This window comes from Carcharodon carcharias, chromosome 26 (assembly GCF_017639515.1).
Source record: "Carcharodon carcharias isolate sCarCar2 chromosome 26, sCarCar2.pri, whole genome shotgun sequence".
Lineage (NCBI taxonomy): Eukaryota > Metazoa > Chordata > Chondrichthyes > Lamniformes > Lamnidae > Carcharodon > Carcharodon carcharias.
In genome coordinates, this window is record NC_054492.1 from 26,160,835 (window position 1) to 26,183,424 (window position 22,590).

At 42.6% G+C, this 22,590-nt stretch overlaps 1 protein-coding gene across 14 annotated transcripts in view; it reads left to right on the forward strand.

The window, feature by feature from the left end:
* LOC121269875 (transducin-like enhancer protein 3) overlaps positions 1-8,210 on the forward strand; it is a 161,079-nt gene extending 152,869 nt beyond the window's left edge. For all 14 annotated transcript variants that reach the window (XM_041174913.1, XM_041174918.1, XM_041174915.1 and 11 more), the window contains 4 exons: positions 331-478; positions 3,279-3,429; positions 6,348-6,424; positions 7,465-8,210. In XM_041174913.1, coding sequence (XP_041030847.1) covers positions 331-478; positions 3,279-3,429; positions 6,348-6,424; positions 7,465-7,572 — 484 coding nt within the window. In that variant the 3' untranslated portion in view covers positions 7,573-8,210. The remainder of the gene's footprint in view (positions 1-330; positions 479-3,278; positions 3,430-6,347; positions 6,425-7,464) is intronic.
* The last annotated feature ends 14,380 nt before the right edge of the window (positions 8,211-22,590 follow it).

Genomic DNA, 22,590 nt, shown 5'->3' on the forward strand with positions numbered 1-22,590 from the left:
GCGTGAAAATCCTGCATCATTTAACACGTCAGTGAGCGGGCCCTGCCCCCCACCCCCAGTTCACGGACCTAAAGATCCTGGCCACGGAGAAAGTTCTAGACGTTTGCTCATCTTCCTCTAACATTCAATTTAACCGAGAATGCATCAGCCTGGGTATCTCTGCGATGATTGGGAGCTTAATATTCAATCCACTCCTTGTCACTTAGGTCTGGGAATCGTATAAGGGGGAGAAATAAATGCAGCAAATTGTTGTGTGTGCTGGGTGGAGTGATGCAGGTGGGGAGTGACAGTTATTGATGAAAATGGAATGTCCTTCTGTGGTTTTGTTAGGCAATTTCAAGGGCACACAGATGGTGCAAGTTGTATTGATATCTCTCACGATGGCACAAAGTTATGGACAGGCGGCCTGGACAACACAGTGAGGTCCTGGGACCTGCGAGAAGGGAGACAGCTCCAGCAGCATGACTTTACCTCACAGGTGAGTGTCTGACTGTAAATAGAGCCAGTGTGGTCTTATCCTTTGGGACTGGTATCGGTAGGTGTCCAATCCCTTCAACTGTTGAAAGAAGCATTTAATTACATAACAGTGTAATTTGTTGAAACTGTTGCCACTCAACCTTCTCTTTCTGGTCTGATTATTTCCCAATTCTCATTGTTCCCACTCGACCTACCCAAGACAATAGGGGATGTGTCATTTAAGCAATACACTGTGGCCTTGTCCAAATATAGTACTTATGCAACAAAGGATTGCTCCCATCACTGTTACATCAGTCCCTCACTCTATCATACAGCTCACCGTGTCCTCTCCAACAAACCCAGGATTGTAAGGACTAGTTATATGACTCGGGTTTTGCACATCTGTTTGTTAAAATGTTGGTGGGTCGCATTTATTAATCCTTCAGTTACCATCAAATCCGAAGATACAGAACAGGAGGATGACATTTGGGCACATCACTGATGTTGTTTTGGCCCTGCCTACTGTCATCTCCCTTCCCTGCTCTATCCACATCTTTTCTACATTCTATGAGTAATGAGGTAAGAGCGAGCTTTACCTGTCAGAGCGCAGTCAGCAATATCCCAAACCTTTACCTATCTGTAGCGTGAATTCAGAAGGTTCCCATAAAATCAGTCGCTGCCTGATTAACTGCTTGTCTTAAATTGCATAGAATCTGCGACACTGAAATAGGCCATTTGGTCCTGCTGGTCTACATCAGTGTTTATGTTCCACGTGGGTCTCCAGCCACTCTGCTCATCCAACACACATCCTCCTATTCCTTTCTTCCTCACCTTTACCTAGTTTCTCCTTAGTACATCTATACTATTGCCTCAGGCACTGCATGGAGTAGCAAGCTCAACATGAGCTCCACAATTCTAACATTCTCTAGGCTTGTGGGATTGGTGGACAACAATTCTTCTCCTCGGTTCCTTCCTTTTTCTCTTGAAAAATCCTTCGACTAGCAATTCTGCTAACCACTGGAAATGACCCATCGCTAATTACCCCTTCAAAACCATTTTTATATAATGATTTGTCTACATGTAACATTGCATCTCTCAAAGTTCTTCATTGGCCTTCCAGCACTTGGAGATTGTAAAAAGCTTATAAATAAGAGTTTGTTCTTTTTAAAATTTTGGAAAACCTGTATTCAATCTGTGCTCAACATTGAGTCTACAGCACAGAAACAGGTCATTCGTTCTATGTTGGAATTTATCCTCTACACAATTTGCCTCCCATGCCTCCTCTTCTCACCTATCAGCATATCCCTCTATTCCCTCGTGCCTGTCTACATTTTGATCCCCATAGAGACTGATAACGTTCTAAAAGAAATTTGAATTTCCAGTTAACAGCTGAAAGGATGATGCAACAAGATTTCATGTCTTAAGCCTTTTACTGTAATGTAAGCTATCGACTAAACAATATCTTTGTGGGCAATTTATATTTTAAACCACAAAACAGAACATTCCCTTTTTCTTATAACAGAACTGAAAACACACTTTACAGATATCAGATGTACTTTCCTGCCCTTTCGCTCGACATTCAATTTTCCAGGAACCATTCCAAGGTGAATCTTAGCTTCCAAGTCTTTACTTCGTTCTTTTCCTTTCTCGGCCTGGGACCTTTTAAAATCTCGGAACTCTCCTTCACCTTGAGTGTTTTTTCCCTCCACAAGCTAGACAAATCTTCCAGCTTTGTTTTAACTCCCCATGAATTTGATCTTTTCGATCTGAACGTGAGCTCCCACCTGCATTCCTGCATGGTGAACCAGAGCATCTTGCCACCTACAGCTGCTCTCCCCCTCTCTGCCCCAGATCCTAGCAGATTTAACTTGTCTTGAAAGTTTCAGGGGTATCTTAGAAACTAGTCCTCTTTCAAAGCCATCTCCATGGCAACATGAATCATATGGGCCTTGTATCCAGGTAGAAATGCTGAATAACTATTCTTGAACCCTAGCGCACTTTTATCTTGGAAGCAAATGGACTGTTTAAAGCACAGCTGTTTACAATGCAACATTCTCGACACTTCTTTCTGGGACTTTGAGATCCACAGTCTATCTACTGTTAGTACACAGCTGCCATTATCTCCAACTGTAAACACCTTGCACCTTCTTCCCAGTAAAACAATCTGGGCACCCTTATTCTCTAACAATCAAACCATCCAGGCAAATGTCGGAGCAGGTCATGTGACCCCCTTCAAAGTCACGGGCCTAAAACATAACAATCTTATAAATCTCATAATTGTAGCAATTTCCCTTTCAGGCTATCAGTTCCAAATTCCCACCATTCTCTGGGTAAGGAAGTTTCTCCTGAATTCCCTATTGGATTTATTAGTGACAATCATATTTATGACCTCTACTTTTGGACTTCCGTACAAGTGGAAGCATTTTATTTGTTTACCATTCAGTATCTTAAAGGCCTCTGTCAGGTCACTCTCTTCAACCTTCTCTAAAAGAGGAAAGCGTCCCAGGCTGTTCAGCCCCTTTTTCTGTTAAGTATATCCTCCCAGTCCTGGTATCATCCTTGTGAATCTCTCTTCTTTGCAACTTCACCAATGCTTCTATAGTTTAATAATACGGAGACCAGAATGATTTCCAAGTGTGGCCAAAGCGAAGTTCTCCAAGTTTTAACATAACTTTTCTGCTTTATAATCCTATCCCTATAGAAATGAACCTAATTGATCGGGTTTACATGTTTAATGCCTTATTAACCGCCTTATGATCAACATTTGCAGGCTCCCACTGGCATTAGCTATCACTGAATTTTTGTCTTCCCTTCCTGTACAGATCTTCTCTCTAGGCTATTGCCCTACTGGTGAGTGGTTAGCAGTGGGTATGGAGAGCAGCAATGTGGAAGTACTGCATCACACCAAGCCCGACAAATATCAGCTTCACTTGCATGAGAGCTGTGTCCTGTCACTTAAATTTGCATACTGTGGTAAGTGGGGAGTTTGAATTTTTTCCGGCTGTGGTGATTTTTACTTCTACCCCCTGAATTCCCTACTGGATTTAGAGGATCTTAGATCTAGTTTTGTGCAGGGTTAATTAGTAATGTCCTCTTAGTAAAAGATCCCCTGGGAAATAGTGATCATAACATGGATTTAATTCCATATTAAGTTTAAAAATGATGTACTCCAATCACAAACAATAAACTTCAGCTTAAACAAAGCCAATGCCATAGGTATCAGGGCGGAGCTAGCTAAGGTTGATTGGGTAAATAGACTAAAAGGTATGGTGATAAATAAACAGTGGGAAACATTTAAAAAAACAATTCAAAATGTTCAATAAAAACGTTCTATTGCAAAACAAAACTCTCAAGAATGATCCATCTGACTTACTAAGAAGGTTGAGGATAATAGATTAGAAGAGGATTATAATGTCATGAAGAATATTAGTAAGTCTGAGGATTGGGAATGTTTTAGAAATCAGCAAAGGGCCATCAAAAACTTGATGACAAGGGGAGAAAATAGAACCCGAGAGTAAAGAATCCAGGAATATAAAAACGGATGGTAAAAACTTTGTATAAGTTTTTACAAAACTTTGTATGAAAAGGCAGAGACAAACTAAAGTAAACATTACTAGGTCCCTTAGAAGCAGAGAGGAGAAATTATGATGGGGAATGAGGAAATGGCAGAGACCAAATATTTTGTTTCTGCCTTTATTGATGACAGGAGTTGCATACCAGAAATAGAGGGTGACCTAGGGCCTAATAAAAGTGAGGAAATTAAGATAATTAATATCAGCAGAGTAAAAGTGCTGGAGAAACTGAAGGGGTTAAAACCCCCAGGACCTGATGGCCCATGTCAGAGGTAGCTGAAGAGATAGTGGATGCACTGGCTACGATTTTACAAAATTTCCTAGATTTTGGAATGGTCCCAGCAGATTGGAAGTTAGCAAATGTAACACTGCTATTCAGGAAAGGAGGGAGATAGAAAACCAGAAATCAGTTACATCAGTCATCGGGAAGGTGCTGGAATCTATTATTAAGAAAGTTTTAAGGATGCACTTGGAAAAGCATGTAATAAAACCCATGTTGACATGTTCTAGAAAAGGGAAATTCTGTTTGACAAATTTATTAGAGCTTTTTGATGATTTTTAACTAGTAGGGTAGATAAAAGAACCAGTAGACGTGGTATAATTGGATTTCCAAAAAAGCATTCAAACAGGTGACACTCAAGATGGATGACCTTGAGTGTGACAGTCGGTGGCTGGAAGGAAGCAATCACTGAGCAAAATGGGTAATGTGGAGAAGGGAAGAAGGTCTTTGTACAGAAATGTGCACAAAGTCACACTGAAAGTGGAGGCAAATGCAAGACTGGGCCAGGTCGATTTGGACGCAAGACTGGCCAGGCTGAAGGATTTCCCCACCTTTTGTTTTGTTTGCTTCAGTTTATTACCTGCCATGAGGAAACATTTGGGATTTACCTGGAGAATCTGAAGAAATATGATTTCCCATGAACAAAAATGATCTTTCCAGCTTGATAGCTGATCTCAAATCTGCCACAGCCAAATAACAAGATAAGGGCTCATTCAGTTGGGGTGATATATTTGCAGCTTGGTTAAGGAACAGAGTGTGGGGAATAAATGGGACACTTTCAAGTTGGCAGGCTGTGACCAGTTGAATGCCAAAACGATCAGTGCTGGGGCCTCGGTTATTTGCAATTTATATTGATGACTTGGACAAAGAAACAGAGAGTGATTTATCTAAGTTTTCTGATAATATAAAGCTAGATGCAAACGCAAGTTGTGACAAGGACACAGATGATAACCGGATAAGTGAGGGGGTAACAAGATGTCAGATGGAGTATAATGTGGGGAAGTGTGAATTATTCACTTTGGTCATAAGAATAGAAAAGCAGAATATTTTTTAAAAGGTGTGAAACTTGTAAATATTGTGTTTAGAGTGATTAGAGTGTGCTCGAACAAGGAACACATGAGGGTATAGCAAGCAATTAGGAAAGCAAATGGCATGTTGGGCTTTATTGCAAGGGGACTGGAGTAGAAGAATAAACAGGTCCAGCAACAGTTGTACAGGGCTTGGCCGAGACCACATTTGGAATACACTGTGTAGTTTTGGTTTCTATGTTTAAGGAAGGTTGTACTTGCACTTGAGGTGGTACAGTGAAGGTTTACTATATTGGCCCTGGGATGAGATGGGTTGCCCTATGGTGAGTGGCTGAGTAAATTTGGTTCATGATCGCCAGGGTTTAGCAGAAGGGGAGGTGATCTCACTTGAGGCATTCAGGAATAATGAAGGGACGTGAAAGGTGGTTTCTCTGGGCTGGGGAATCTAGAACTTGGGCGCAGAGTCTCAAAATTTAGGGCTGAGGTGAGGAGAAATGTCTCCACTCAGGGTTGAGTGTCTCTGGAATTCCCTACCTCTCTGGTTGTGGGTGCTCCATCACTGAATATATTGAAGACAATACAGACTTTTGGTGTCTCGGAATTGAAGGATATGGGGAGCGGGCTGGAAAGTGGACTTAAAGCCCAAGATCAGCCATAATCATATTGAATAACGGCTTGTCAGGCTGTATGGTCTTCTCCCGCTCCTATTTCTTATGTCCTTATTCTCAGTGACTACTTTTCTTGATGACCCCTAGTTTTTATATTACCCCACAAATGGGAACACCATCTCCACATCTACCCTGTCGAACCCACTTATAATTTTAAAAACTGCTATTAGGTCACCCCTCAGCCTTTTCTATCTTTTTTTTTAAAAGATCTCCAGCTTGTTGAGCCCTTCCTGATGGGTATGAACTGATTCAGTTAAAGAATTGGAACAAATAATTTATTTATATAAGAGAATAAGATTCTGGTAACATTTTTTTAAACAATGGTATGTTCTGTTCTTTATAGGTAAGTGGTTTGTCAGCACTGGTAAAGATAACCTGCTCAATGCCTGGAGAACACCGTATGGTGCCAGTATATTCCAGGTAAGAGGAGGCATCATTTGGTGCACGCAAAGGCTTTTTGACCTTTCCTTCATTGTCTTGTTCCTCTTCTCTTCAGCAAATAAGCCTTCATAATTTTAAATTTTTTCTTTTAAATAAGGGGAAAAAAATTGAGCACACAGACACAGAACGTTCCAAGTTCAATTCTTTTTGTTTTTTTCCCTTCCTTCCCCACCCACTGCTGGCTGAGCTCCCTCAGCGAGAGGCGAGTTTGGGATTCTAGAATTGACCCCAGTGCTGTTCAGTTTATACCCCTGCACGGGGTCATCCCTGGATGTGTCATCTGCCTCCAGCCACCCTGCCCCCACTCTCTTGTCATTGGCTGCCTGACCCGTCCCATCTTCCCACAGCCAGTTGGAAAGAGAACAGGTTTTCCATTGTCTGATTGGATGTTTCTTGACTGTTCTGACATCACCTCACTAGTTTTAAAGCTAGTGAGCAATAGCGTACAAAGATTTTTTTCTTAGAGCTGAATCTCCCAATCCTGGGAGCTCCAGGCCAAATACAGTCATTAGACCCAGAAGGAGGCCATTCAGCCTATCGCGTCTATGCCTGGAATAGTCCTGCTCCTGATCAGAGCCCAGCCACTCCTGATGGAAAGTGTTTGTCCTTGTGTTTCAGATGTAGGGTGAGGAGCTGATGTGCTGAGTGATGCCCTCTGCAGTTGAATAGCCTGTTATTCCCTGACTGGGCTCACTCTTTCCTGAAACTGTGATACAATTGGAGAGCGTTTCAGAGGAGAAGGCGTAATCGACTAACATGGGCACGAAACAGCGAATCCCTCTGGGTTAATTGTATTCCACCATGGGACTTATTATTGCCAATGCTGCCCTTGCCAAAAAGATGGTCCCTATCTCAACCATGCCTTGTGAAAAAGGGTGCTGGCTAATGAGGGGTGTGACCATGGTATGAGGGAGGAAACCTTTTGGCATAGAAAATGTAAAGAAATATCATTTAATTTCTTGCCAGCTTATGTCCTTTCTAAAACCGTGTATTTTCTTCCCCTCCCCTTCCCGCTCTAGTCAAAGGAATCATCATCTGTTTTAAGTTGTGATATCTCAGCTGATGATAAATACATTGTCACAGGATCGGGTGACAAGAAAGCAACAGTCTATGAGGTCATCTACTGAAGACAGCAGGACTACAGCGGCACTTTAAACTGTGGGATTCAGGGACCGATTTGCTCTGGTTCAAAATAACAGCTTTTAAAAATGAGAAGGAACGTATTTGGCATTGCAGTCAACCTAACGAGGCCTAGTTTACAATAGATTGCTTGTCTGGGATATGCAGGACTTGAGCTGCCTTTCCGGCTCTGAAGAAAGGCTTGTGGTGGCCTGTTTTGAATCTGAAATATTTTGAGGTTCATGATTTCTCCAAGACACGGGAGTTGAAGACTTTTTTTCTTCATTTATAACCTATGGAGGTAAATCTGTTGAGCACAGAAGAGGCATTGCACCCGCTGATGGAGCGTGTGCTGCGAGAGAGAGATGCTTTTGAACTTCAGAATGAAGCAGTGCTTCATTTGTTATGGACATATTACATGTACTGTAAATACATGGTGACAGTGGGAGATTTCCTCTGCCTGACCCTGGGTGTGTCCGAGCACGTTCTGGGTGTTGGTGCAGTGGAATGCGAGCATGGCACCAGCTTCTCGGACAAACCCGGTGAGGTTTGAATCTTTCTCACGGCGGGAGAGAAACGAAAAAGGTGCTTTAGAAGTTTGCCGCTGAACCGGAAGAGAATTTGTTCATTTGAAAAAGAATGGACGGGGGAGAGGGGTGGGGGGTGGGGGGGTGCGGGGGTGGGTGGGGGGGGGCGTGGTGGGGGGGTGGGGGGGGGGAGGGTGGGTTTGAGGGAGGGAGAAGGGGCAACCTTAAAAGTGCAAGTTCCTACCAATAGCCCATCAAATCCTCAAGTGTCCACTTTTGAGTCAAGTGCAACGTTGTTGTCGAGCGGCACCTCTTACCCCCGCCTCGCTCCCCTCCCTTCCTTCCTGCTCCTCCTCCTCCTCCCTCCTTTCCTCTGTCCGTCGTCTGTCCTTCGCTCTCCTCCCTCTCTGCTTCCAGGAGGGAGAGAAGGAAATGAATATAATGCAATGTTGGTGACACAGCTCAGGGAATCTGCAGAATGGATTTGAGTCTTTTTTTCAATTTGCCTCCTGAATACAAACGAGGAAAAATTCTTTGAAACTACTGATCAAGATTACAGACTTTTCAAAGTGATTTTTTTTTTTTTAAAAAGTCTGCCAACTAATTTCAACCCCTGCCCCACCCAACCCCGCCTTACCATGGGTTTCTCTGCTTCAGGCAATCAAATGCATACCATCTAGATTCTGTTTTAATCTGGTCTGTATATGTTTAAATCCCAGATCGCCAGTGGTGCAGTATTACTGCAAATAAGAGTCAGTTTATTTTTACTTTTTAATCGAGCAGCAAGAGTCAAGTACTGCAAAGTCGCGTCTGTCAGTGTGCGCGTCTGTCAGTGTGCGCGTCTGTGCTGTTTTCCCTTTGCTACTTTTGGGTACCGGCTATGTTTTATGTTTCTGTTTGATTTGTCCTGGAAAATGCTGTCCCAAAGAGCAATGGGGATTGCTTCCGAGTGTTTTCTGAGGAGAGGTGGGTGGGTCTGTCCATGTGTGTGTTGGTGGGGGAGACTGTATGGTGCCAATATTGAACAACCTGATGCTTTCATCCCTCCCACATGTAGGGACTTTGACCCCATTGCTGTGGCTCTCCCTTTCTCCCTGGCTCCATTCTCTCAGACCGGCTTTTTCCCTTTGCTTTGACAATTGGAGCTCTTCAACACTCATAACATTGCTCTGTCTCTGATTTGATACCTCCCCTCGTGCCCTTTGGTTTGGGGATGAGGTGTAGGAGAGAAGATCCTTCTCTTTCTGCTTTTTCTTCACTCTTCCTTTGCATTGTTTTCTTCCTCTTCCAATTTTACTTCTTTGTAACTTCAGTGTAACTTGCTGCAAGTCACCAGCAACGACCTGTGTCCCAGTTGTACCAGGGCTCAGTGATGGTCATGGAGTGGCAGTTTCTATGAAAGTATAAATGGCGACCCTTAGTCACTAACATTGCTCAAGAACCAAGTTAGTTTAGTTGTGTTCTGAGTTTCCGTGGGCTAACTTTGCTGGTTCATTTTTCTTGTTTTCTTAATGTAATGAGCAATTGATACAATGTTGATTAACTCCCTCCCATCCAACCCCAACCCCAAGATAAAATAATTGGCAGGACTTGTTTTGGATTAACTTTTTTTTTTCCTAATGCTTGTGTCTAAATTGTTTCTTTTTTTTTCTAAATAAACACAAAACTGAGCAGAAATGTACATAATGTGGAAATGCTGGTGACTGAGTCATTCAGAAACCACTTAGCAAGTTGGTGAAGTGTTTAAGTCTAAATCATCAACACCAGAGTATGTAGCAACTTAACTTTGTGATTTCAGAAGACGATGTACAGTTGTTAATAATTCAATAAAAGTTTTTTTTAAAAAAAACAATGATCTACATGTAATGGGAAAACCTTGTGAAGTTTTCAGACACTTTGTAGAATTGAAACTGAAAGGTTTGGTTCCAGTTGTCAGGTGGGTGGATCGTAGCTTGAGTTTAAAGACTTGCTTTGCTGCTCAAGTTGACTGTGCACAGTCACAACCTTACCACCACATGCCAAGTTTCACCCCCGAGAAAATTCATGGCTATTAAGGCAGAGTTAGTATTGGACAGTATCTATCCCCAGGATTCCTCACTCTCTGGATGCATTCTATGCATCATCCTAATGATCTCCCACTATCAGTAGAGCTTGGGCACAGGGGATCTAATGGTAGGAGCGCTTGGGCACAGGGGATCCAATGGGATGAGAGGTTGTATGCCCTACAGCAAAGCTGTTCCCATTACCATCAGCTAAAGGGTACAGGTTTAAGGTTTTGGGCCAGGATGAGGGGGATGTGAGGAAATACTTAGGAATTCCAGGTCATTTCCTCTTGATGGATAACAAAGAGGATGGTGAAAGCGGAGACTATTGTCTTCACAGCCATTTTCAAATCAGTGGGACTGAATTGATAGTTCTGACAGCAGGCTGAGTAACCATAATGACTCTGTTTATGCAATGTCCAATGATGCTTCCTATCCAAGGTTTTCCTGCATTGCCTGATGTTTCCTTGAGACCCATGCCAGGCCCAAGTGTGTATGTTAATGGCAAGTTGCCACACAGCTCTTCTGAAGAAGAGTCCTATTCAACTCAAAACGTTAACTGTTTCTCTCTCCACAGATGCTGTCAGATCTGCTGAGTTTTTTCCAGCATTTTCTGTTTTTATTTCAGATTTCCAGCATCCCCAGTGTTTTATTTTTACCACACAGTTAAGCCTTGTGAAATGAGCTGTAAGGGATTAAGTGCTCCATGTCTGTGAAAGTCTTTTTTTAATATACAAGCACACTGGCTTCTCCAACAGTGTAATAAAATCCAAAACCAGTTGTAATCAGATGGGAACTGCATGAAGCTGGCGCAAATGTGTTAATCCAGATAAATTGGTTCTAGTTGTCAGCGGTTTGGCATCTTTTGAATACCTTCTCTCTCACTCGCACTTACTCTCTCGCGCTCGCTCACTCACACACACACACACACCCCAATTCATGGCACGCACCACAGGTGGCCTAAACTGTAAAAACAGTGGTTTACCATGTCCTGATTTAGGATTTAACATCAGTGAGGCAACAAGCTGAAATGTAAAGAAATAGACTACTGTTTATACAGTGCCCATTACAATCTCCCCAATGCCCCAAAGTACCTTGGAACTGTTGTGATGCAGCAAATGAAACTGCCAGTTTGCACACAGCAATGGCCCCAGCAATGTGATAATGGTCAATTAATCTGTGTGTTGGTTGAGAAAATATTTGCCAGGGACACTGGATGGAGCTCCCCTGCTCTGCTATGTAGAGATGCCATGGCATCTTTTTTTGCTACGAGTGGGAGGTTGCATTCCTGATTTTCACCACCTTGCCATTGGTGGCTGTGCCTAGAGCCCTGTAAACTCACCTGACCCCCACCCAAACACCCCATAAATCCCTCAGTTTCATCCTTTTAAAACCTACCTCTGACCAAGCTTTTGGCCATCTGTGCTAATGTCTTACTGACACTAAGCCAATTTGTTGGATAAAGCTGTTGGGGAGGTGCTATATAAATGCAAGTTTATATAAAGAAGTTTTAGTGAATGAGAAATATAAAATTCAGCCTGATTATGCTCAAGTCGAGTTGACCTCTATGGGTAAACCCTGTGTCAGCACAATGTATTCCTAGGCTGGCCAGGTCTGGATTAACTAACCATCAACCTGGTTTTAAAGGCAACTTTTCCCCATCACTCTGAGGTAGCTTCTTGTCAAAGTCATGCGTAACCCAAGAGTCTTGGGAGATAACAGTTTGACGTTCCTTTAAAACAATTTTATTTTTACATTAATTTTTTGAAGTACTGAAATCTGCCCCCAAATTGCCTTGTTCCTTCAATAAAAAGTCTTGGCAGGGGTAACAGTAGTTTGTACAATTTTTGACTGTCATGGAATCGGAATATAACATCTTTAATAAGCTTGGAACAGTAGGATCCTGGCACATTTAAAATATTTTCCAAGCGAGGACATATGTAATATCCTAGAGGCTTTTCCGAGTGATGTATTGAATATGACACGGCCTGCTGGTGAAAGAGAATTCCAGAGAGCTGGGTGCTTGTGTTCAGGAAATTCTTCAGACACAAATATTTTTAATTTATCTGCAGGAGACTCTCGGCCAATCTGTGTAAGTGGCCTGTACCTGACATCATTGTGGGGTGAAATCACTTTGCCAATTCCAAGGCCCTGGTTTATTTGTGTATTGAGTAGTAGCTCAAATTCTGTGTGTTCCTGTTTAAAATCAGAAAGTTAGTACCTCCTCAAAAGAAAGAGCTCCCATTTATATTGTGCATTTCCCAATGTCCCTAAGTGTTTTACAGCCAATGAAGTCACTTTCACAATGTTGGAAACACAACAGTCAATTTGTGCAAAGCACGGTCCCACAAGCAGCTATGAAATTTGACCAGATAATCTTGTTTTTCTTTTAAAGTAATGTTGATCATGAAATGCATAAATATAACTAAATATTAGGCAGCCACTGGGGAGACCATCCCTTCAAAGTAGTGTCATGGAATCCTTGAGGTTGAAATAAAACATTGTGTCAGCATTGGAGTATTTCTGAAGCAAAATGGATACACAAAATGTTCATTTTCTGTTCACTTGAACCTGGACGATGGGTGAAATTCAACGGTATAATCACAGATTTGGTCCTTTCAGCATGGCCATGCTAATGAAGCCTTGGGTGAAGTACTAAAGACTTGCTAGAGAAATTCCATCAGTGACACCTCCGCTGCATCCTCCAGATCCAATGCGAGAACCAATTAACAAATACTAGTGTCCTCCTCGAAGCCAACTCCACAAGCATTCAGGCAAAACTCTTGCAAAATCAACTTCGATGGATGGACACTGTGTCTGGATGACTGAAAACCATCTTCCCTCCCTGGCGTTGTTTTCTCAACTCTCGAATGGCCAACATTTCAGAGAAGGGCAAAGGAACTCTTCAAAGACATCCTGAAGCTCTCCTTAAAGTGTGGTGGCGTTGACTGGAGGAGTTTGCTACCAATCATTCAGAATGGTGACAACTGGTTCATTAAGATGCATCACACTTTGAGTTCCAATGACTTAATAATGAGGCAAACCAGGAAAAAAAGGAAGTAAATCCAAAACTCCAAGTACCACTACCTTGTGGGACATCTTGCCCTAAGTGCCCAAAGATTTGTGTGTTGAGAATTGGCCAGCTCAGTCACATGACAACCCATGGCAGAAACTCATGACTGAGTAGACTTAAATCAAGGGACAGCAACAAAAGTGACTGAAGACCTGGCTCTTGCTGAACACTGCCTTGAAAGGGTAACATTCAGGAATTCAAGTGTGAGGATGTGATGGGAAGTGAATGAACATGCAACATTAAAGCATGTTTTCCCTCCATTCCTATAGTACTTTGAGCCCAAAATAACCTAAAAATTAGAGTCAGGCATTGCAGAAGTAAAGTTAAAAAGGAAGAGTTGCATTTATATAGTCTTTCACAAACATGGGACATCACAAAGCACTTTACAGCAATAAAGTACTTTAATGTGGTCCCTATTGTAATTACAGCAGCTAATGTAAATACAAACAGCAAGGTGATAATGACCTGATAATCTGTTTTAGTGACATTGGTTGAGGGATAAGTAGGACACCGGGGTGAACTGCCTTGCTTTTTTAGTACTGAACTTGAACATTGGTGAAAAAAGACATGTTGCTGAAGCTTTTCATCTTGCACTCAGCAGGACAAATGCAAGAATGCCAAATTTCAAATGCTCACAACTATTTATACTACAAGAGAAAAGGGAGCTGACTGGTCACCTTGGCCTATCAGAGTTGACTTGCCTACAAAAATAAAATAGTATTTAGTGCTTTTCATTACTTATTACAGTAAAAGTTTTACAACTTGAAATCTTGATGTGTCAATCTTTTAGCTATTAGCTGGAAGTTCAAATTTCTTTTTAAAAAACATATCAGTCTCTAGGGGGGTCGTAACAACTGCGGAAGAATTAATGGAAAACATATTTGACTTATTTGCCATATTATTGTGTGATTCAATGGGAAGACCTGGCATTGTGTGGCTTACTTCCTTGCCAAGTGATGACAGCTGTTATTGTAACACTTTCTGTCCCATGGAATTGGGTGGATCTTTTCCTATTTCTTCCTTGGCCTTCTGTTGCCAGTGGACAGAAGAGAGCTGGTTGCTGCTTGATACAGCAGAAGATCAGTAATACCCCATATAATGTTATTTGGCTCACTTCTATGTTTCCATCATTAAACCTGTAAGCTGAGAATCAATCCCATCTAATATGTGAGAGATGAACTATGTTTAGGAATAATGAAATGGCCCTTGGGTTGTTTAGTATCTATGTCTTCCAGTGGGAACCACATGCACATCTCAAAGACCTAGATTCAAACTGCAAAATTCTCAAGTATGTTTTCAAATTCCCTCCATGGCCTCACCTCTCCCTTTGTAACCTTCTTCAGCCCCGCAATCTCTGCACTCCTCCAATCCTGGCCTTTTGCACATTTCCCTGATTTTCTTTGCTCCACTATGTCTTCAGCTATCTGGGCCTCAAGCTCTGGCATTCCGTCCATAAGCCTCTACTTGCTCCTTTTTAAAATTTTTTTCCTTAAAACCTACCTCATAGAGCAAGCTTTTTGTCACCTGTCCTAATATCTCCTTAAGTGCCTTGATGTCAGGTCTAATAATACCCCTATATGCTTTGCTACCCTGAAGGCACTGTATGAATGCTCATTGTTGCCCCTTTACCTGGTCAAAGGTCCCCTTGATGTCGACACATGGTTATCATTCTGCCTCCAGGAAAATCCAGGCCAATGTTTCAGTTAGGCATCAACTGGTTAAATGAAGACTGGTCAAGGAGGTCGGCCTTCAAGATACAATTTGTAAGCTGGGCAGTGAGGGTACTTAGCGTTTTAATATTGCATTTCAACAATAGGTATTCCTTTATCATGTGACATTAGATTATTAGGGACATTGAAGTAATGTAAAAACGAGGGCCGAATGTGATATCAGAGGTGCTGAATGAGAGACGAGAAAACGCCTTGCGGAGTAAAGGCAAAAGACATTACAATTGAGAAAGGGGCTTCTTTAGGTCTTTGGCGAGATCACACCTCTAATACAGTCTACAGTTTTGGACTCTCTACATAAGGAGGAATACACCTGCCTTAGATCAGATGCAACAATAGTTCATTAGGTTGATTTCTGGTTGTCCCAGGAGGAAAGGTTCGGTAGAATGGGCCAATATTCTCAGGATCTTAGAAGAATGAGATGTGACCTCATCGAAACAAACCATTGGAGGTGTTGACAGGGCAGATGCTGAGAAGCTGTTCCCCCTGGCTGGAGTGTCTAGAATTAGAGGTCATGGTCTCAGGATGAGAAGCTGGCCATTTAGGACAAATGATCTGGTTATTATCTCACTGCTGTTTGTGGGATCTTGCTGTGCACAAATTGACTGCTGCGTTTCCTACGTTACAACAGTGACTACACTTTGAAAGTGCTTGTCGTGGAAGGTGCTATATAAATGCAATTATTTATCTCCTTTTGAATAAAATTCAGGTAGATTTTCTTTCACTCTAAAGAATGCAGCCTAAAAGCCCCTCAGCTTATACCAAAGTCAGTTGTAACACTGTCCGGGCGCTGGGTATGACGGACAGTTTTTCACGATCAGGAAGATTTAGCTGAAGGATGTTAATTTGTAGCTTGTTCCTTGTGTTGTTTTTTTCTTAAAAACAGCTTCAGCAAATTTCCCAGCTCTTTGCTTATCGAGCTGTGGAAAAATGCCAACTTGTCATCAGTCTCATAGCTTCAAAAATGATAGTCTTTTTTGTTGCTCAACTAGGTGTTTCCGAATGAACAATGAGCAGATCTTGCCTGCCTGTCCTTTATCATATGCTCAAAGATCATGTTAGCTGACAAGTCATGTTCCTCTTGTGTATTGCTAGAAAAGTTGGATCAAGTCTAGATGTCACACAGTCAACAGGATATTCTCAGATTTACTGAGAAAATGCAGTGTGTGTGTGTGTGTGTGTGTGTGTTTGTGTGTGTGAGGCATAAAACAAGCCCAAGCTGCCTGCCTAGGCGGATGTGAACCGTCTAATGGGAGATGTGGCACTGGGAGTTTACCAATGTTCTGGCCAACATTCATTCCTCAACGAACACCATGCAAACAGGTGAATTAAACGGTCTCTTATCGGTGTTTGTGGGATCTTGCTGTGTATATCTTAACTATTGTGTTCACTGCATTACAACACTTCAAATGTAATGAATTGGCTGTGAAGTGCTCTGGGGTGCCCACAGGATGTGACAGGTTGTATATTATTGCAAGTGCTTTGTTTCTCAGTTTAAAAACACATGCCACAAATCGTTTGGGCTTAATGCTCCTTGAGTGTGTGTAACGCTCCCACTGCTCGCAAAACTGGACCAAGAAAGGTTAGGGTTAGAACCTGTACAATGACATCACACAACATCTATATCTAAATGTAAAGTCTTAAAAATCCATTGTCAGGCATTCTAATCTCAGAAAACATTTTCTTCCTATTGAGTGGAACTGGCAGAGCATCGCGAATGGGGAAGCTGCAGTGTTGCTGGAGTGCAGCAGCACAAGTTCAAATTAGTAAAAGATCAATTTAGGACTGATGTCATAAAAATTCTCTTTCACAAAATAATATGTTTATTTAGTGCCTTACCATATCACACCAGAAATCCAAAACACTTCACATCCAATAAAATATTTTTAAAGTCGACATAGCAGCCATTTCACACATCATCAGGCCCTCACCCTGAGAGAAGCGATGAGCTAATAACACGGAATATTACCGGGAGGGATACACCTTTCTCTTAATGGGAGAGTGGCAAGAAATATTTTAAATCCATTAGTTAAACATCTCATCTATAGAATGGGCCCATGCTCTTCAAAAATGCAGCAGTCCCCTCAGTTTTGCATTGCTATATCACCCTAGCTTATGCTTGCAAGTGGTGGAATGAATCTTCAACTACAGTCCAATGAATCAAAGGCAAGATTTCCATCACTGAACCAAGCTGATACAATCAATGCCTGGAATAGGCATTCAGTTGGTTAGTGGAGGCAAAACCCATTGAACCATTTAAGAAATGGCCAGGTCCTTTTTCTTTATTCACTCACGGGATGTGGGTGTCGCTGGCTGGGCCAGCATTTATTACCCATTCCTGATTGCTCCTTGAGAAGGTGGTGGTGAGCTGTGCTCTTGAACCGCTGCAGCCCCTGTGGTGTAGGTACACCCACAGTGCTGTTAGGGAGGGAGTTCCAGGATTTTGACCCAGCGACAATGAAGGAACGGTGATATATTTCCAAGTCAGGGTGGTGAGCGACTTGGAGAGGAACTTCCAGGTGGGGGTGCTCCTGTGTGTCTGCTGCCCTTACCCTTCCAGTCGGTCAAAGTCGTGGATTTGGAACATGTTGTCTAAGGAGCCTTAGTGAGTCCCTGCAGTGCATCTTCTAGATGGTACACGCTGCTGCCACTGTGCATGGGTGGTGGAGGAAGTGAATGTTGAAGGTGGTGCCAATCAAGCGGGCTGCCTTGACCCGCATGGTGCCGAGCTTTCTAAGTGTTGTGGGAGCTGCACTCATCCAGGCAAGTGGAGAGTATTCCATCACATTCCTGACTTGTGCCTTGTAGATGGTGGACGGGCTTTGGGGAGTCAGGAGGTGAGTTACTCGCTGCAGAATTCCCAGCCTCTGACCTTGATAGGAGCATACTTGAGTTTTCCTGGTTGGATAAGCTAAATGGCTTTTCTCATCTACTGTCAATGTGATTGAATGAAGCACAGCAAAACGCAACAAGCTATAACATTGTTGCTAAGGAAAAGGTTAGCAGTAGCAAGAGAAAATACGAAGAGAAATAGGAAAACATGGGAGATGAGACCAGGACTGATAGGTCAGGTATGCAGTCAACATGCTTTTCATCTTGCAACCAACTCACTAAACAACGGATCCGACATGTAATGATTCCTTAAACCTTGGCTTTCATTTTGTTTTATTAATTTAAGAAAAAGCGCAGATCAGAATGATCCTAAGATTAGGGATATAGGAACAGGCAGAGGCCATTCAGCCCATCAAGCCTGTTCCACTATTCAAACAATATAGTTGGGGATAGACACAGTTCGCTGCAGCCGAGAGCCAGGGTTCAGAAGGCTGTGTTGCCTGCTCAAAGCCAGGGTTCAGGACATCTGCTCTGAGCTGAATGAAACTTGCATTGGAGGGGGAGGATCCAGTTGTCAAGGTACACGTAGGTACCAATGACATAGATAAAACTAGGAAAGAGATTCTGCTTAGGGATTACAAGCAGCTAGGGGCTAACTGAAAAAGCACAACCTCAAGGTAAGAATCTTATCTGAAAGATGGCAACTCTGATAGTTAAGCACTCCCTCAATACTGCACTAAGGTAGCTAAGCTGGATCTCCCTCAAACCACACACTAACTGAACTGGCGTCGTAGTTCTAAGGTACACTCAAGATGAAACTTACTGTGGTTTATCCTTTATGTCTACAATCTGTGCATGTCCCCAAAGGACATCTTGGTCAGTTATCTGTTGGTACCAGTCTGGAGTAATCATTACCAAAATGTCCATGAAACCAGTGAACCATGGACAGAAGCTCACCTAACATATACTGCAGGGACAGAGAAAAATAATTAGCTTATAAGATTGCATGCCTGTAATAAAGTGACTCAAATCTCCCCATCTGTATAATTTATGAGTATAAGTTTTACATTTACTAAGTAACTAAGCTGTACTAAATCTCAATCCTCTGACATCTGTTCTTACGAATCTCCTCTGGCAACCCAGCTTCCCGCACATTGATCTTAATATCCTCATCTATAAAGCCCTCCAACAAAAACAACTTGCATTTATATAGCACCTTTCACATAGAAAAACTTCCCAAGGTGCTTCACAAGAACGATCATCAAACAGCATTTGACACCAAGTTACACAAGGAGATATTTGGACAGGTGACCAACAGATAAGTCAAAGTGGTAGGCTTTAAGAAGTGTCCTAATAGACGAGAGAGACTTGGAGAGGTTGAGAGAGAGAATGCCAGAGCTGATAGGGCCCAGGAAGCTGCAGGCACAGTCACTAGTGGCGGAGCAATGAACACGCGATGTCAGAATTGGAGGAGCGCAGAGATCTCAGAGGATTATAGGGCTGGAGGAGGTTACCGAGGTCTTGGAGCATTGTAGGGCTGGAGGAGGTTATGGATGTCTCAAAGGGTTATAGGGCTGGAGGAGGTTACCAAGGTCTCAGAGGATTGTAAGGTTGCAGGGGGGTACAGCAGCCTCGGAGGGTTGTAGGGCTGATGGAGTTTACAGATGTCTCGGAGGGTTGTGGGACTGGAGGAGGTTACACCTTACCTCTGTCACCTCTCTATCCTATTCCCATTCCTTTTCTGAGATGAGACCACTTTGCATCAGCCTTTCAGTCAATTCCTATTGATGATCAAACTCATGATCATCACAGTCATACAGTAAGGGAATTCACCTTTTAAACCCCTCTCTCTTTAGTCATCTTTCTGCAACTTAAAAAGCCTCCTCAGGATCCTGCTTTATGTCTTGTCACTCAATCAGTCCTAATGCTTCTCCCAAATCCTTTCTTAGTTTGTTCTTCGTAACCTTGAGGAATAATTGAATATAAAACATAAAATCATGGAAGCACTGTGTGATCTGACTAGCCAGTGATGAATCAAGATATCTGTGTCCTTGAACTAAGAATGCTCAGCGGCCAACTAGACTTCCTTTCCACAGGAACAGAATTTAAAAGCAGAAAAGTTCAGTAAAATCTATGTAAACCAGCTCTTCAACTCCTCCGAGATCTCTGCACTCTCCAATTCTGGCCCCTGATTTTAATCACTCCACCATTGGTGGCCGTGCCTTCAGCAGACTGTCTCTGGGATTCCCTCTCTAAATATGTATCTTTAATCTGTGGAGACTACAGTCTTTTTATTTTTAATAAAACAATAATTAAAGCAACTTGTTAAATCTAAAGAGTTGTGTTAAAAATGAAATCCAGACAATTTAAGTTCAAAGTTTAATTTACGAAAAACATTTTTAAAATTTATTCTTTCATGGAATGTGGGCATCACTGGCAAGGGCAGCATTCGTTGGCTTTGAACTGAGTGCCTTGTTAGACCATTTCACAGGAAAAGTAAGAATCAACCACATCGCCACATATAGGCCAGAACAAGTAAAGACAGCAGATTCCTTTCCCTAAAGGACATTAGTGGAACAGATGGGTTTTTATGACAATTGATGATAGTTTCATGGCCACCATTACTGAGACTAGCTTTCAATTCCAGTTTTTTTTATTAATTGTATTTAAATTCCACCAGCTGCTGTAGTGGGATTTGAACCCATGTCCCTCAGAGGATTTGTCTGGGCATCTGGATTACTCGTCATTACCAAGATACCACCGTCTTTCCCCCATTTTCACCAGTCAATAAAAGCCTGCTGGCTCTCTGAATCTCAGAACACTATCTAAATTGGGTTACCAACCCACCAACAAAGAGCTGGAGCATTAAGAGGTAAAGGTTAAACTACACAACATTGCTACTAGCAAGAACTGGGTGACAGCAGTTAGACGCTCGGTCGAGTATTGTGCCTCCAAATTCCCCACCTGGTCAAACAGCCTGATAATATAAAATGTCCCCCACCTCCCCACATCCCCACCCCACTGTGATTTTTCTCCCAGCTTCTTGCTTGTAGCTGTGTCCTGCACAGAAACTCCCTGGCTGGAAAACCCCTATTCGAGGGATCAACAAGCTCCTTCTTACTGGTAAATGTTCTGCAACAATAAAGGGTCAAGTTTATAGAGCCAGCCAGGTCCCAGGGTCAATCCCTAGTCAGCGCTGAGTTACCCAAGCAACTTGTATTCATTCTGCCCAGTAGGTTTTCCTGTTCGATTTGTGGACTTCGGGTTAAGAGTCACCCTAATAGTGGGGAGTTGAGTGTTGCCTGCAGTAGTAGCTGAGGTTTTCCTGAGCGTTACACTGGAACAGTCTCTGGCAGCTCACTGAAAAAGCTGCATTCTGCATCACTTGATTCACTGGTCGGCAGCATGCATCTCTTGTGATATTGTCGAACTCTCGATAAAGCCACTGTTGTGAATTGTTACAAAGCTTCCCTTCTGCTCTTTACATAATTCAAAATGTGGGATCACATGATTACAAACTTAATATGTTTCCTCCTGAGGCCAGGGAACTCGTGTTTCCATGGGTACAGACAGCCTTCTGTTACAACATCTGTGTTGAGTGTTGTGATGTGTGAGCCTGAACACAGATTCTGACGGGTAATCTGAATGGGGTTGGTGGGGGGTGTGACATCTTATCGGGGCCCTCTCCTGTCCTGATACCCACACAGACACCCAGATCATATCACAACCTTAGGATGCCCCAAAGCACTTTCCAGCCTATGAAATAATTTTGAAGTGTAGTAACTATTGTAAAGTAGGAAATGTAGCAGCCAATTTGGGCACAGCAAGCTCCCACAAACAACAATGTGATATTGACTGGATAATATATTTTTTACTGATGTTAATTGAGGGGTAAATATTTGCCAGGACTCCAAGGAGAATTTCCCTGCTCTTTTCCAAAATAGTGCCAAAGGATTTTGAATACTCTCCTCTAGCCTGGATGAGTGCAGCTCCAACAACACTCAAGAAGCTTGACACCATCCAGGACAAAACAGCCCTCTTGATTGGCACCCCATCCACAAACATTCGCTCCCTCCAGCACTGACGCACAGTAGCAGCAGTGTGTACCATCAACAAGATGCACTGCAGCAACTCACCAAGGCTCCTTTGGCACAACCTTCCAAACACACAACCTTTTCCGTCTAGAAGGACAAGGGCAGCAGATACATGGGAACACCACTACCTGGAAGTTCCCATCCAAGCCACTTAACATCCTGACTTGGAAATATATCGCCGTTCCTTCACTGTTGCTGAGTCAAAATCCTGGAACTCCCTTCCTAACAGCACTGTGGGTGTACCTACACCACATGGACTGCAGCGGTTCAAGAAGGCAGCTCACCACCACCTTCTCAAGGGCAATTAGGGATGGGCAATAAATGCTGGCCCAGCCAGCTAAGTCCACATCCTGTAAAATGGATTTTTAAAAAAACCCAAGAAGGCAGACAGGCCTCAGATTAATGTCTCAGCTACAGGACAGCACCTTCAGCAGTGCAGCACTCCCTCTGGCAGTAGGCGTGTCAGCCAAGATTTTGTGCCTAAGCCTTTGAAGTGTAGTCACTGTTGTAATGTAGAAAATCAGCAGCCAATCTGCACACAGCAAGCTCCCACAACAGCTGTGTGTTAATGACCATTTCATCTGTTTTCATGATATTGATCAAGGGAAAAGTGTTGAAATCCTCAAATAAATCATTGTAACCTACTACAAGCCAACCACCATTTTGACATAAAGGAGTCTTGCTGTTACTACACCCTGAGAGAATAAGGGGAGAAAATCAGCTATGAAGAA